Genomic DNA, 13,902 nt, shown 5'->3' on the forward strand with positions numbered 1-13,902 from the left:
CAAAATTGCTTAATTTTGGAGGTGAAACAGCTCCGTGTGACCAGTCATAATAGCTGCTCAGTGTATACACAAGCTGTCTGGCATTGTAGCTCGGCCTCAATCACTTGAGCTGAACTGCAATACCAGATGCAGCCCCTAAACAGGGGTGGTGCTATTTCTGCAAAAAAAAAAGGTTTTTAGATAATTGTTTCACAAACTTTTTGATACTGTGATAAATTGTTTAGTGTTCAATCTGTTGTGATTAGGTTAATCCAGCTTGTGAAATCAGAGTTGCTCTCCTACCTGTTTTTAACGATAATGCTGTCCTGATAGAGGCGATCGTACATGCAAATCTTCAGGTCAATGTTGGCGTTTGGAACATACACAGGAACATCAATCGCAGAACCAGTGGCGATCAAAGGAATCTGAAAATAAATGCATCCTTCAAATAGAGCAAGTGGTCTTTTAACAGGGTAATTCAATGTAATTTCACCATTGACAACCACCCACCTTTAGGCCATATACATGGAGCCTAGATGTTGGCATGCAGATTCTTTATGGTTCAGTATTATGGAGCCATAGGCACTAGAAGTGCGAGAACCTCCAAAAAGTACAGTGCCCTCTCTCCTAGAAGCAATAATTTTTTGGAGACAAGAATATCTCCGGAATATGTCATCTATTGGAACCTGACCAATTTGTTCCCATACATCCCATATGCACGTCTCAGTGTAAAATCGGATGAATACATAAATATAGCAGATACCAACAGATATATTTTAGTGGTGTTTTAGTTTTTAGTATAGTAATGTGTACAACACCGTTTTTATCAATATTGAAAAGCAGGGTTAGGGGTGTGCAACCCATGTGACTGCACATAAGGTATCACAGATGGCCTGGCAATTAAAGGGAATTTGTCAGCAGGTTTTGCTACTGCATATGAGAGCTGCATGATGTAGGCAAAAAGATCCTGAATCCAACGATGTATCACTTAGATTACTGGCTGCAGCCGTTCTGACACAATCAGATTTTTTAGATTTAACATGTAGCAGAGCTGAGAGAGCTACCGCTGCCCACACAAGGCTCTCTATAGAGATTGAGCATTGACAGTGAGATGTCAGAGGAGGGGATGTGCCGGATTGTTGTAAATGTTACATTGTAGTCTAAGCAATGAAAAGTCCTGCTGGTTAAACAAACAACAGATTGGACCATGACAAGACAGGCATCCCTGAATTCTATGTTTTAACCCTTGCAGCATGCTGGCTTCAGATTACATAGCAAAATCCTGCTGACAGATTCCCTTTAAGACTTGTGACCAACACAGATTAAGATGACTGTACAGCAGGTTTATTTTAAACATTGCAAGTGGAGTTTATGCAACTTGATTCCAAGGACCTGGTACATCAGACAGATCAGTAATCAATGGCTGTTGGGTGGGAGTTCTGAGAACTGCCTCCTACTGTCACAGATGTATCACGGCTAGCTGACAAGCCTGTAGCAGCGAGTGTTAGAAAATCACAGAGATTAACAGCATGTGTTGTTATCTGACAGTTCCCTTTTTCTGCAGCAGCAGACTCTAGGACCCTGGGAAACTGACAGTTTTCTATCTCAGTTGCCAGCCTCTCACTTCCTTTATAAACCTCACCACAGGGATATTTGAGTGTGGTGTATAGTTTGTTCCTGACTTAGCTGTGGAGCAATCATTTTCTGTTGCTCCAGACTACTGTGGTTGCTGTAGCTCAGATAACTGTTGTCTTTGCTATCTACCAGGGGTCTGGTGATTGCAGTTGTTCCCTTGTGTCTTCCATTAGTGAGAGTGGTGTTGAAGAAGAGTTCATACCCTCCATCCTTACTTAAGGCCAATTTGCTAGGGTAAAAAAAGGCCAAAAGTTATTGCAGCTTGCCGACAGGTGTGGAACCTGTATAGGGTCTGTGAGGGCAGTGAGGGTGAGCTGAAGATTGTAGTCAGGGGTCACCACTTCCCACTTTCCTTAGGGCATTCCTTTCCTCTTCCCTTTGTGTTGTCTTATATGGCCGGCATAGCCTCTCGCCCCTGCCGTGACACCTACCTCCTGACATCCACAGCTCCTCTTTCGATTAGCCACTGCGTACATGTGACGTCATACCAGGCCGGCTAATCAAAAGAAAAACTGAAGACCTCAGGGCTTCTGTCCAACAGCCACACAGTACTGACCTGACCATAGGGATGTGTACTCTCATCTGTACTTGTAAGGGTGGGTGCGCATGAACAAGGTTTGCAGCGTTTTGGACATAGCATGTCTGAATTGTGTGCACTTACACTTAAGGCGGCGTCACACGCAACGGCGGATCTAACGATATATCGCGGGGTCACGGATTCCGTGATGCACATCCGGCATCGTTAGCGATGTCGTTGCGTGTCACAGCAAGGATCGACCGTTAACGATGGAAAATATTCACCTTATCGTCCATCGTTGACACGTCATTCCTTTTTAAAATATCGTTGATTGTAGAGGACGCAGGTTGTTCATCGTTCCCGAGGCAGCACACATCGCTACGTGTGACACCTCGGGAACGACGAACCTCACCTTACCTGCGACCGCCGGCAATGCAGAAGGAAGGAGGTGGGCTGGAGGTTACGTCCCGCTCATCTCTGCCACTCCGCTTCTATTGGGCGGCCACTTAGTGACTCCGCTGTGACGCCGCACGGACCGCCCCCTTAGTAAGGAGGCGGTTCGCTGGCAACAGTGACGTCGCTAGGCAGTCAAGTCCCGTGTGACGGCTCGAAATAATTTTGTGCGCCATGGGCAGCGATTTGCCCGTAACGCACAAACGACGGGGGCGAGTGCTTACAACAGTGATATCACTGCGTGTAACACCCCCTTTAGAGTATGCTCATACAGATTTTTTTTTCCTAAAACAACATCGAAAAAACCCTCTTGTAACAAACTTCCTGCTCATTAGAATGAAAAACTTAACTTTTATGCACATCTTTTTTTTCGCCTTTTTAACGTGTTAACAAAAAGAAGCTTTATTTAAAATCTTTGATGCATTTTCTATGCGTAAATTATAGGAAAACGTGCGATTTTCATGCAGTTTTTATTTCGGGTTTTGGAGAGGTTACAACAGCAGAAAATGTGCCATTAAAAGCACCATATAGAAATGATAAACGCCTCCAAAACCACATGGATCAAAACAGCTTTTGAAGTATATGGTGGAAGTGGCACTGGTACAATATTGCTATTTGGGTAACTAAACTGAAGATGAAACGTGTGAATGAAAGGCAGTATGTGTTATGTTTTTTTTTTTAAGCATTGTAAGACCAAATGTCAAATAGCAGGGAGGACTGTTTTGGGTTGGACATCATTTGGAAATGTTTGAATGCCTAAAGCTAGAACATTATTTGTGGTATAAAACACTGTAAAACAGACAATTAAAATATAAGATGAACTTTGTACACAACTATAAAAGAAACCGGGGTTAAGAATCCTACTTGGGAGAAAAGCGAGATAACTGGAAGACTGAAAAAAGTTTTAGCAAGCTGCAATTAGTTTAGAAAGTGAAGGAAAGTCTGATGCTATCTGTTACTGCTGGGTAATGGATCAAACGAGTAATGATCTCATGGTTCATCTATATTTTGGGAAAATTCCCTGATCACATTTCTCAACCAACGGAAAGGAAATAAAATCTTCTTTTGAAATATTTGTGTATTTCATTTTACTGAAAAAATATGCAGGACTCAGTTTACTCTATTAGATGATTTATGAAAGAATGGTGTGGTCTAGTTCACATAGAAATAGCCCAATTCCACCCAAAGGCACTTGCTCCGGGCTCCATGAAGGTCAATCAAGCTCTTCCATACTGTTACTCATCTGGACTTTTATCCAGAGTATTATAGGATGTAAAACAGGGGTCTCAAACTCGGCTGGGTGTATGGGCCGCACACAGGAAAAAAATAATTTGAGGGGCCGCATTCCTTTCAGGACAAAGTGACATTGGTAGTGGTACCATTTTTTCTTTCTATACAACCTTGAATCACTGTTTTTGAACATTTTTCATTTGTCCATTATAACAAAGGTGTAGTGTGTGTATATGTATGTATATATATACATACATACATACACACACACTTTTTTTACATTTTTTCCCCTTTTTGTAAGTAATACAGTTTTACAATAACCACCGCATAGTAATTTTGGCCAACATCTTGTAGTAATGTGCCCCATCTTGTTTCCCATTCTGTAAAAATGTGTGCATCCTTGTCCCCTTGTAGCAACGTGCCTCAGCTAACACACACACACACACATCCCCCCCCCCACCCTGTGCAGCCTCAGCCAATACACATCCCCCCCCCACCCTGTGCAGCCTCAGCCAATACACATCCCCCCCCACCCTGTGCAGCCTCAGCCAATACACATCCCCCCCCACCCTGTGCAGCCTCAGCCAATACACATCCCCCCCCCCCCACCCTGTGCAGCCTCAGCCAATACACATCCCCCCCCCACCCTGTGCAGCCTCAGCCAATACACATCCCCCCCCCACCCTGTGCAGCCTCAGCCAATACACATCCCCCCCCCCACCCTGTGCAGCCTCAGCCAATACACATCCCCCCCCCCACCCTGTGCAGCCTCAGCCAATACACATCCCCCCCCCCACCCTGTGCAGCCTCAGCCAATACACATCCCCCCCCCCACCCTGTGCAGCCTCAGCCAATACACATCCCCCCCCCACCCTGTGCAGCCTCAGCCAATACACATCCCCCCCCCCCACCCTGTGCAGCCTCAGCCAATACACATCCCCCCCCCACCCTGTGCAGCCTCAGCCAATACACATCCCCCCCCCACCCTGTGCAGCCTCAGCCAATACACATCCCCCCCCCCCACCCTGTGCAGCCTCAGCCAATACACATCCCCCCCCCACCCTGTGCAGCCTCAGCCAATACACATCCCCCCCCCCACCCTGTGCAGCCTCAGCCAATACACATCCCCCCCCCACCCTGTGCAGCCTCAGCCAATACACATCCCCCCCCCACCCTGTGCAGCCTCAGCCAATACACATCCCCCCCCCCACCCTGTGCAGCCTCAGCCAATACACATCCCCCCCCCCACCCTGTGCAGCCTCAGCCAATACACATCCCCCCCCCACCCTGTGCAGTCTCAGCCAATACACATCCCCCCCCCACACCCTGTGCAGCCTCAGCCAATACACATACCCCCCCCCCACCCTGTGCAGCCTCAGCCAATACACATCCCCCCCCCACCCTGTGCAGCCTCAGCCAATACACATCCCCCCCCCCACCCTGTGCAGCCTCAGCCAATACACATCCCCCCCCCCACCCTGTGCAGCCTCAGCCAATACACATCCCCCCCACCCTGTGCAGCCTCAGCCAATACACATCCCCCCCACCCTGTGCAGCCTCAGCCAATACACATCCCCCCACCCTGTGCAGCCTCAGCCAATACACATCCCCCCCACCCTGTGCAGCCTCAGCCAATACACATCCCCCCCACCCTGTGCAGCCTCAGCCAATACACATCCCCCCCACCCTGTGCAGCCTCAGCCAATACACATCCCCCCCACCCTGTGCAGCCTCAGCCAATACACATCCCCCCACCCTGTGCAGCCTCAGCCAATACACATCCCCCCCACCCTGTGCAGCCTCAGCCAATACACATCCCCCCCACCCTGTGCAGCCTCAGCCAATACACATCCCCCCCACCCTGTGCAGCCTCAGCCAATACACATCCCCCCCACCCTGTGCAGCCTCAGCCAATACACATCCCCCCCACCCTGTGCAGCCTCAGCCAATACACATCCCCCCCACCCTGTGCAGCCTCAGCCAATACACATCCCCCCCCACCCTGTGCAGCCTCAGCCAATACACATCCCCCCCACCCTGTGCAGCCTCAGCCAATACACATCCCCCCCACCCTGTGCAGCCTCAGCCAATACACACCCCCCCCACCCTGTGCAGCCTCAGCAAATACACATCCCCCCCACCCTGTGCAGCCTCAGCTAACACACACGAACACATTCTTCTCACCTGCTGTCAGCGGCATGCAGGCACGTGGACTCGGTGAAGCCTCAGCTACCACACACACACAGTGCAGCCTCAGCCAGCAACAGAACCACACACACGGCATGAGACACAGACAGACAGACACACACACACACACACAGAGACTGCAGCCTCAGCCAGCAACACGAAAACATTCTTCTCACCTGCTGTCAGCGGCACGCAGGCACGTGGACCAGGTAATGATCACAGCTGCTGTCATCGCTGAACGTTCGGCCGGCGCGTGCAGAGCAGTTCTCACTGCACAACAGCCACTGGCCAATCACAGGCAAGCATCTGAGGTCATATGCAGCAGGTGCTTGCCTCTGATTGGCAGGCGGCTGTCATTGCGTTCTGCAGCGAGAACTTCACTGTGCGCGGCAAACACAAAACTGTAGGCTGAAATAAATAACTGACAGCTGCGGCCCCTGCACCGGTCGCCATCTTTACCAGGTCCACGGGCCTGCGGGCCGCAAGAAGCCACCTGAAGGGCCGCATGCGGCCCGCGGGCCGCGTGTTTGAGACCCCTGATGTAAAAGATGATGCTTAAAACACATTGCATATGGATGCAAGGCGAGAAAATATAAAAGAATATATATATATATATATATATATATATATATATATATACATTTATATATATATATATATATATATATATACACCGAAGATCACAGTGAGTAAGTGTGATTCTCCTGGGAAGGGGGAGTCTGCTTTTTAGGAGGGGTTAACTAAGGCTAGTGTCACATATCCGGCATTTCGCCAAATTGCCGAATCCGGAGCACTCCAGTACAGTGTTAATACTGTACAATGGCATCGCGGCAAGCCCCGGTCAAATGACAGCATGTGACCGGAGGTGCCGCGATGCCATTGTACAGTATTACACTTTACTGGAGTGTGCCGGATCCAGCAATCCGGCGAAATGCCAGATGTGTGAAACGGTCCTTACCCTCAACCATGTTTGCCCAAGAATAAGAGCTACCTAAAAATAAGCCGTAGTGCTTGTTTCACGGCAAGAAAAAGTATAAAGCGGGCTTTACACGCTGCGATCTCGCTAGCGAGATAGCTAGCGATCGTACCTGCCCCCGTCGGTTGTGCGTCACGGGCAAATTGCTGCCCGTCGCGCACAACCTCGCTTACCCCTGTCACACGTACTTACCTGTCCTGCGACATCGCTGTGGCCGGCGATCCGCCTCCTTTCTAAGGGGGCGGGTCGTGCGGCGTCACAGCGACGTCACACGGCAGCCGTCCAATAGAAGCAGAGGGGCGGAGATGAGCGGGACGTAAACATGCCGCCCACCTCCCTCCTTCCGCATTGGCGGTGGACGCAGGTAAGGAGATGTTCGTCGTTCCTGCGGTGTCACACATAGCGATGTGTGCTGCCGCAGGAACGAGGAACAACATCGCTAATTAGAAGAGAACGATTTTTTGTTTTAGGACGACCTCTCCGCAGCAAACGGTTTTGGCCGCTTTTTCGATCGTTTTAGGTCGCACATAAGTGTCACACGCTGCGATCTCATTAATGAAGCCGGATGTGCGCCACAAACAACGAGACCCCGACGATAAATCATTAACGATATCGTAGCGTGTAAAGCCCGCTTAAGGCTATGTGCCCATGGGGCTATGTACCTGCGGATATATCCGCAGGTACGTCTGCAGGTTTCCCGGAATCCGCAATTATCCATTGCTGCGGTATTCCAGTGAATATATGTGGTAAACCTGCGGACATTCATGCGACTTACCTGTGGAAGTCTCAGCCTCTATCTCCATAGTGGAGAGGTGGGATTTCCGCAGGTATTTCCGCAGGAATAATTGACATGCAGTTACGTGCGGCTGCGTTACATCCACAGCATGTTCCGCAGCCACACATACCGCAGCATGGACACAGTACTCCTCATGTCCCATAGGATAACATGGAGAGTGTTTATACTTGCTAAAAGCTGCGGATTTATCTAGAAAATGCAGATAAATCTGCAAGTTTTCCGCGGCAAAATCCGCGGGTGCATAATTCTGTGGGTACATAGCCTTAGACAGCGTCTCATTTTTGGAAAAACATGGTATATAGCATAGACAGTGCAATATGGTGTGTTTGATTTATGGCAGCTAACAAGCTGCTGGGCAGAAATAGGTCAATGGACTAACTTATAATTTCAAGTAAAAGATAACATAAAGCGCTATCTATTATTAAATCCTCTGCTTTACAATGTTATTGAGATGACTTGATCATCCTGCCTCAGTCTGTACAATAAAGCTTGAGACTTAGCTGCAGAAAAGGTAAGAGCATCGTTTTGCTTCAGTGCTTACAATGAAAACTGTAACATTATCTAAAAAATATATTATAGTACATTTTTAAGAATCAGTAATGGAGATGAATAAAGGAACATAGGTTTCTAGGCAGATACAAATCTATTAACCGGGATTCAAAAATGCCACTTACGGTTTTGCAACTTTGGTTTGCAAAGGTAATCTCAAACAACGAGCTTGATTTTCCTGGAAAGGTTGGAGTGAACATAACTGGTAATTTCACAGAGGAAAAGGCTCCTATCTCTCCATCTGTCACCTGAAATACAGATGACAAACAAAATCAGCATGCAACAAAAATGCAGAACTGAAAAGAAGCATGAAAAAGCAAATACTGGCAACAAAAACAGTAATAGAAGCATCTATACCATGGCATTGTAAAAAAAGAACAATCCATTCACCCCATACTTACCCTCCCCCCACAAAAAAAATAAATTTATTGACTGTGAAGGAATCCCAAAATCAAGTCAATCTCAGAAATCCTGATCTATAGTAGATCTATGTGATATTCTTTAGTTAAATGCCACATTATTCTTTTATAGTGAAAATTTATTCTACTTGAGAGGGCACGGCTCTCTTCCCCGGCAGGGAAGAAGATTCTTGGGTCTAAAGGGGGCTTTACACGCTGCGACATCGCTAATGCGGAGTCGTTGGGGTCACGGAATTTGTGACGCACATCCGGCCGCATTAGCGATGTTGCTGCGTGTGACACCGATGAGCGATTTTGCATCGTTGCAAAAACGTGCAAAATCGCTCATCGGTGACATGGGGGTCCATTCTCGATTATCGTTACTGCAGCAGTAACGATGTAGTTCGTCGCTCCTGCGGCAGCACACATCTCATCTCCGCCCCTCCGCTACTATTGGGCGGCCGCTCAGTGACGTCGTTGTGACGCCGCACGGACCGCCCGCTTAGAAAGGAGGCGGTTCGCCGGTCACAGCAACGTCGCCGGGCAGGTAAGTATGTGTGACGGGTCTGCGCGATGTTGTGCGGCACGGGCAGCGATTTGCCCGCGTCGCACAACAGATGGGGGCGGGTACCCACATTAGCGATATCGGGACCGATATCGCAGCGTGTAAAGTAGCCTTTAGGCTGTGACCGCACTTTGCGTTTCCACCTGCGTTTCAGCTGCATTTTAGGTCCGTTTTGAACTGCAGCGTTTTCATGCCAAAAGGCATGCGTTTTGATTTTACAGCAAAGTCTATCGAAAATGTGAATTTCTTGTCCGCACTTTGCGTTTCCAAACGCTGCGTTTAATTTGCATAATTTTGGTCAAAAACCATGCGTTCAAAGAAGCAGCATGTCAATTGTTTTTGCCATTTTGGCTGCAATCTACACCCATTGAAATCAATGAGTTGTAGTAAATCGCTGCCAAAATGTTCAGCAGTGCGCTTGCAATGCATTATTATTGCGATCCACATGTTTTTATTTAACATAACAAAAGCAGGTCTTTCGTCTTTCTCTCTCTGTCGGTCGGTCTCTCTCTCTCTATGTCTCTATCTCTCTCTCTGTCTGTCGGTCTCTCCCTCCCACCCGCTCTCTCATACTCACTGATCTACGATCACCGGTACGGCGCTGCACGGCGTTCACACTGTGGCGGCTTCTTCTCTTTTGAAAATGCCGGCGGCTCATTAATCCATTACATATTCCCTGCTTCCCCCGCCCACCGGCGCCTATGATTGGTTGCAGTCAGACACGCCCCCACACTGAGTGACAGCTGTCTCACTGCAACCAATCACAGTCGCCGGTTGGCGTGTCTATATTGAGCAGTAGAAAAAAATAAATAAATAAATGAAAAAGAACCGACGTGCGGTCCCCTCCATTTGGATACCAGCCAGGGTAAAGCCACACGACTGAAGGCTGGTATTCTCAGGATGGGAAGCTCCACGTTATGGGGAGCTCCCCAACCTAACAATATCAGCCAGCAGCCGCCCGAAATTGCCGCATCCATTAGATGCAACAGTCTCGGGACTTTACCGACTCATCCCGAATTGCCCTGGTGCGGTGGCAAATGGAGTAATAAGGAGTTAATGGAAGCAGCCCATAGCTGCAGCCAAAGTCCTAGGTTAATCATGGCAGGCGTGTCCCCGAGAAACCTTCCATGATGAACCTGTAAGTTAAAGTAAATAAACACACACATCCAAAAAATCATTTATTTGAAATGAAAGACAAAAAAACACCCTCTTTCACCACTTTATTAATCCCTCAAAAACACCTCCAGGTCCGACGTAATCCACGCAAGGTACCACGACGCTTCCAGCTCTGCTACATTGGAAGCTGACAGGAGCGGCACTAGAACACTGCCATTCCTGTGAGCTCTATGCAGCAACTGAAGTGAGTTGCGAGATCAGCTGTGCTGTCACTGAGGTTACTCGCGGCCACCGCTCTCAGGTGGAGGACTGCAGCTGTGAACGCGAGTAACCTGAGTGAAAGCACAGCTGATCGCACGGCTCACTGTAGTCACTCAGGGGATTTGCGATCACAGGTGAGTCCTTCACGTGTGACCGCAAATAAAACCGCGGCACACAGACAGAGCCGCGTGATCACAATGAAGTCGGGTGAAGTTCATCCGAGTTCATTCTGATCGCGCGGCACTGTCCCGCAGCCAGCCATGTCAGTGACAGTACGGTCCCACTCGACTCTGTTGCAAGTCTATGGGGATGCTGTAGAGCCGAGTGGGTGCGTACTGTGAAAAATGTGCGTTCTGGATGCTTTTCACACTCTGTCTATGGCAGAGAACGCATGAATTCTCTCCAGGAATGTCCGCACATTGCGTTCTGCCGAATGCGTCTCAGAACGCAGCTTTTTCGGCTGCGTTCTGAGCGCACACGCAGTGACTTACATGCTGCAGAATTGAACTGCAAAGTGCGGACACAGCCTTACACCTCCAGGCGTCAGTTTCCCTGTTCCATAGGGCTGCTATTTAGTCTGTTGTGCATATTGTTGTTGTAGAGCTCTTACTTTTGCACCTTAGGCCATGTGCGCACTAGAAAGTGCCTTTTTCTTAAAGGGAACCTGTCAGCAGAAATTTCCCCTAAAACCTAACAGATTCCCCCTCTGCAGCTCCTGGGCTGCATTCTAGAAAGGTCCCTGTTATTATTGTGCCCCTTTTCTGACCAAAAAAAGAGTTTATAAAGTGGTACCTTTTTGGCTTCGGATTCTATAAATGTGACACGGGGGCGGGCTGCCTGATGGCCGTTATTCTGCCCCCTGGTCCTGTATGCCGCCCCCATCGCTGATTTCCATACTTGTGGACGCCGCCCACTGCTCCAGCCATACCCGCGCATGCCCAGTGCCCATCTCTCGTGGATGAGCACTGTGCCCAGTGTCACCGCTGGTGACGTGCGCGCAGGGTTTAGATTATGGGCGGTGCTGTGATGTTTATTACCAAGCAACCGCCCATAATCGCGGGACCGCGCTTTCCCCCTCGGCGTCCTTCATTCTGCGCAAGCGCGGTGCTGCTGACCCCACGTTACCTCCTTCCCATCTATTTCCTGCCTCAGGGCAAGATGGGAAGGAGGTGACGTGAGGTCAGCAGCAGCGCGCTTGCGCAGAACGAAGCAGGCCGAGGGGGAAAGCGCGGTCCCGCGATTATGGGCGGTTGCTTGGTGATAAACATCACAGCACCGCCCATAATCTAAACCCTGCGCACACGTCACCAGAGGTGACACTGGGCACAGTGCTCATCCACGAGAGATGGGCACTGGGCATGCGCGGGTATGGCTGGAGCAGTGGGCGGCGTCCACAAGTATGGAAATCAGCGATGGGGGCGGCATACAGGACCAGGGGGCAGAATAACGGCCATCAGGCAGCCCACCCCCGTGTCACATTTATAGAATCCGAAGCCAAAAAGGTACCACTTTATAAACTCTTTTTTTTTGGTCAGAAAGGGGGCACAATAATAACAGGGACCTTTCTAGAATGCAGCCCAGGAGCTGCAGAGGGGGAATCTGTTAGGTTTTAGGGGAAATTTCTGCTGACAGGTTCCCTTTAAGAAAAATCCGGACCCTCTTAAAGAATCCCACACCCGCGGTAAAAAAACCGCAACGAAATCCGCATGCGGTTTTTCCACGGTTTTTGCGTTTTTGTGCGTTGTTTTTGTGGATTTGCCGCGGATTTTCCGCAAGTTGGTCCCTGCGGATTTTTACCATTATCTATGGCAAAAAACGCAGGTACCTGCGGAAAAGAAGTGACATTCTCATTAATTCCGCAGCGGAAAATCCGCGGGTAAATCCGCGGTTATAAAAAAATGCAGTGTGTACACAGCATTTTTTAAAACCCATAGGAATTGCTGGGGAATGACTGCAGCAATGTTAGACACATTTTCTGCAGGAATTCTGCGGCAAATCCGCGGCAAAATCTGCGGTAAATCCACAGTGTGCGCACAGGGCCTAAGGGTGCAAGTCTTAGCAGAACGGTACTACAAGTCTCAAATGCTTGAGTAGTAACCTGATTGCTATTCTTAACCCTGCAGTACTACTGGTACTAATTTCCCCACTGCAGGGAAAGTTTTAGGATGTCCCATGGTTCCTGTGTCCCTCAGTTTTAGAACATTTTATTGCTCCTGTGTCCCCCAGTTTTAGAACGTCCCATTGTTCCTGTGTCCCCCAGTTTTAGAACGCCCCATTGTTCCTGTGTTCCCCAGTTTTAGAACGTCCCATTGTTCCCGCGTCCCCCAGTTTTACAACGTCCCATTGTTCCTGTGTCCCCAGTTTTACAACGTCCCATTGTTTGTGTCCCCCAGTTTTACAACGTCCCATTGTTTCTGTGTCCCCAAGTTTTAGAACGTCCCATTGTTCCTGTGTCCCCCAGTTTTAGAACGTCCCATTGTTCCTGTGTCCCCAGTTTTACAATGTCCCATTGTTCCTGTGTCCCCCAGTTTTACAACGTCCCATTGTTTCTATGTCCCCCAGTTTTACAACGTCCCATTGTTCCTGTGTCCCCCAGTTTTACAACGTCCCATTGTTTCTGTGTCCCCCAGTTTTAGAACGTCTCATTGTTCCTGTGTCCCCCAGTGTTAGAACGTCCCATTGTTCCTGTGTCCCCCAGTTTTAGAACGTCCCATTGTTCCTGTGTTCCCCAGTTTTAGAACGCCCCATTGTTCCTGTGTTCCCCAGTTTTAGAACGTCCCATTGTTCCTGTGTCCCCCAGTTTTAGAACGTCCCATTGTTCCTGTGTCCCCCAGTTTTACAACGTCCCATTGTTTCTGTGTCCCCCAGTTTTACAACGTCCCATTGTTCCTGTGTTCCCCAGTTTTAGAACGTCCCATTGTTCCTGTGTCCCCCAGTTTTAGAACGTCCCATTGTTCCTGTGTTCCCCAGTTTTAGAACGCCCCATTGTTCCTGTGTCCCCCAGTTTTACAATGTCCCATTGTTCCTGTGTCCCCCAGTTTTAGAACGTCCCATTGTTCCTGTGTCCCCCAGTTTTACAACGTCCCATTGTTTCTGTGTCCCCCAGTTTTACAACGTCCCATTGTTCCTGTGTCCCCCAGTTTTAGAATGTCCCATTGTTTCTGTGTCCCCCAGTTTTAGAACGTCCCATTGTTCCTGTGTCCCCCAGTTTTAGGACGTCCCATTGTTCCTGTGTCCCCA

The 13,902-nt window shown here is 48.9% G+C and overlaps 1 protein-coding gene across 2 annotated transcripts in view; it reads right to left on the minus strand.

Annotated features, from left to right (window-relative positions):
- Nucleotides 1-13,902, minus strand: part of CFAP74 (cilia and flagella associated protein 74) — a 365,782-nt gene that overhangs the window by 168,679 nt on the left and 183,201 nt on the right. For both annotated transcript variants that reach the window (XM_075327962.1, XM_075327961.1), the window contains exons 20-21: nucleotides 8,448-8,570; nucleotides 283-404 (exon numbers count right to left, since the gene is read on the minus strand). In XM_075327962.1, coding sequence (XP_075184077.1) covers nucleotides 283-404; nucleotides 8,448-8,570 — 245 coding nt within the window. The remainder of the gene's footprint in view (nucleotides 1-282; nucleotides 405-8,447; nucleotides 8,571-13,902) is intronic.

This window comes from Anomaloglossus baeobatrachus, chromosome 11, assembly GCF_048569485.1.
Source record: "Anomaloglossus baeobatrachus isolate aAnoBae1 chromosome 11, aAnoBae1.hap1, whole genome shotgun sequence".
Lineage (NCBI taxonomy): Eukaryota > Metazoa > Chordata > Amphibia > Anura > Aromobatidae > Anomaloglossus > Anomaloglossus baeobatrachus.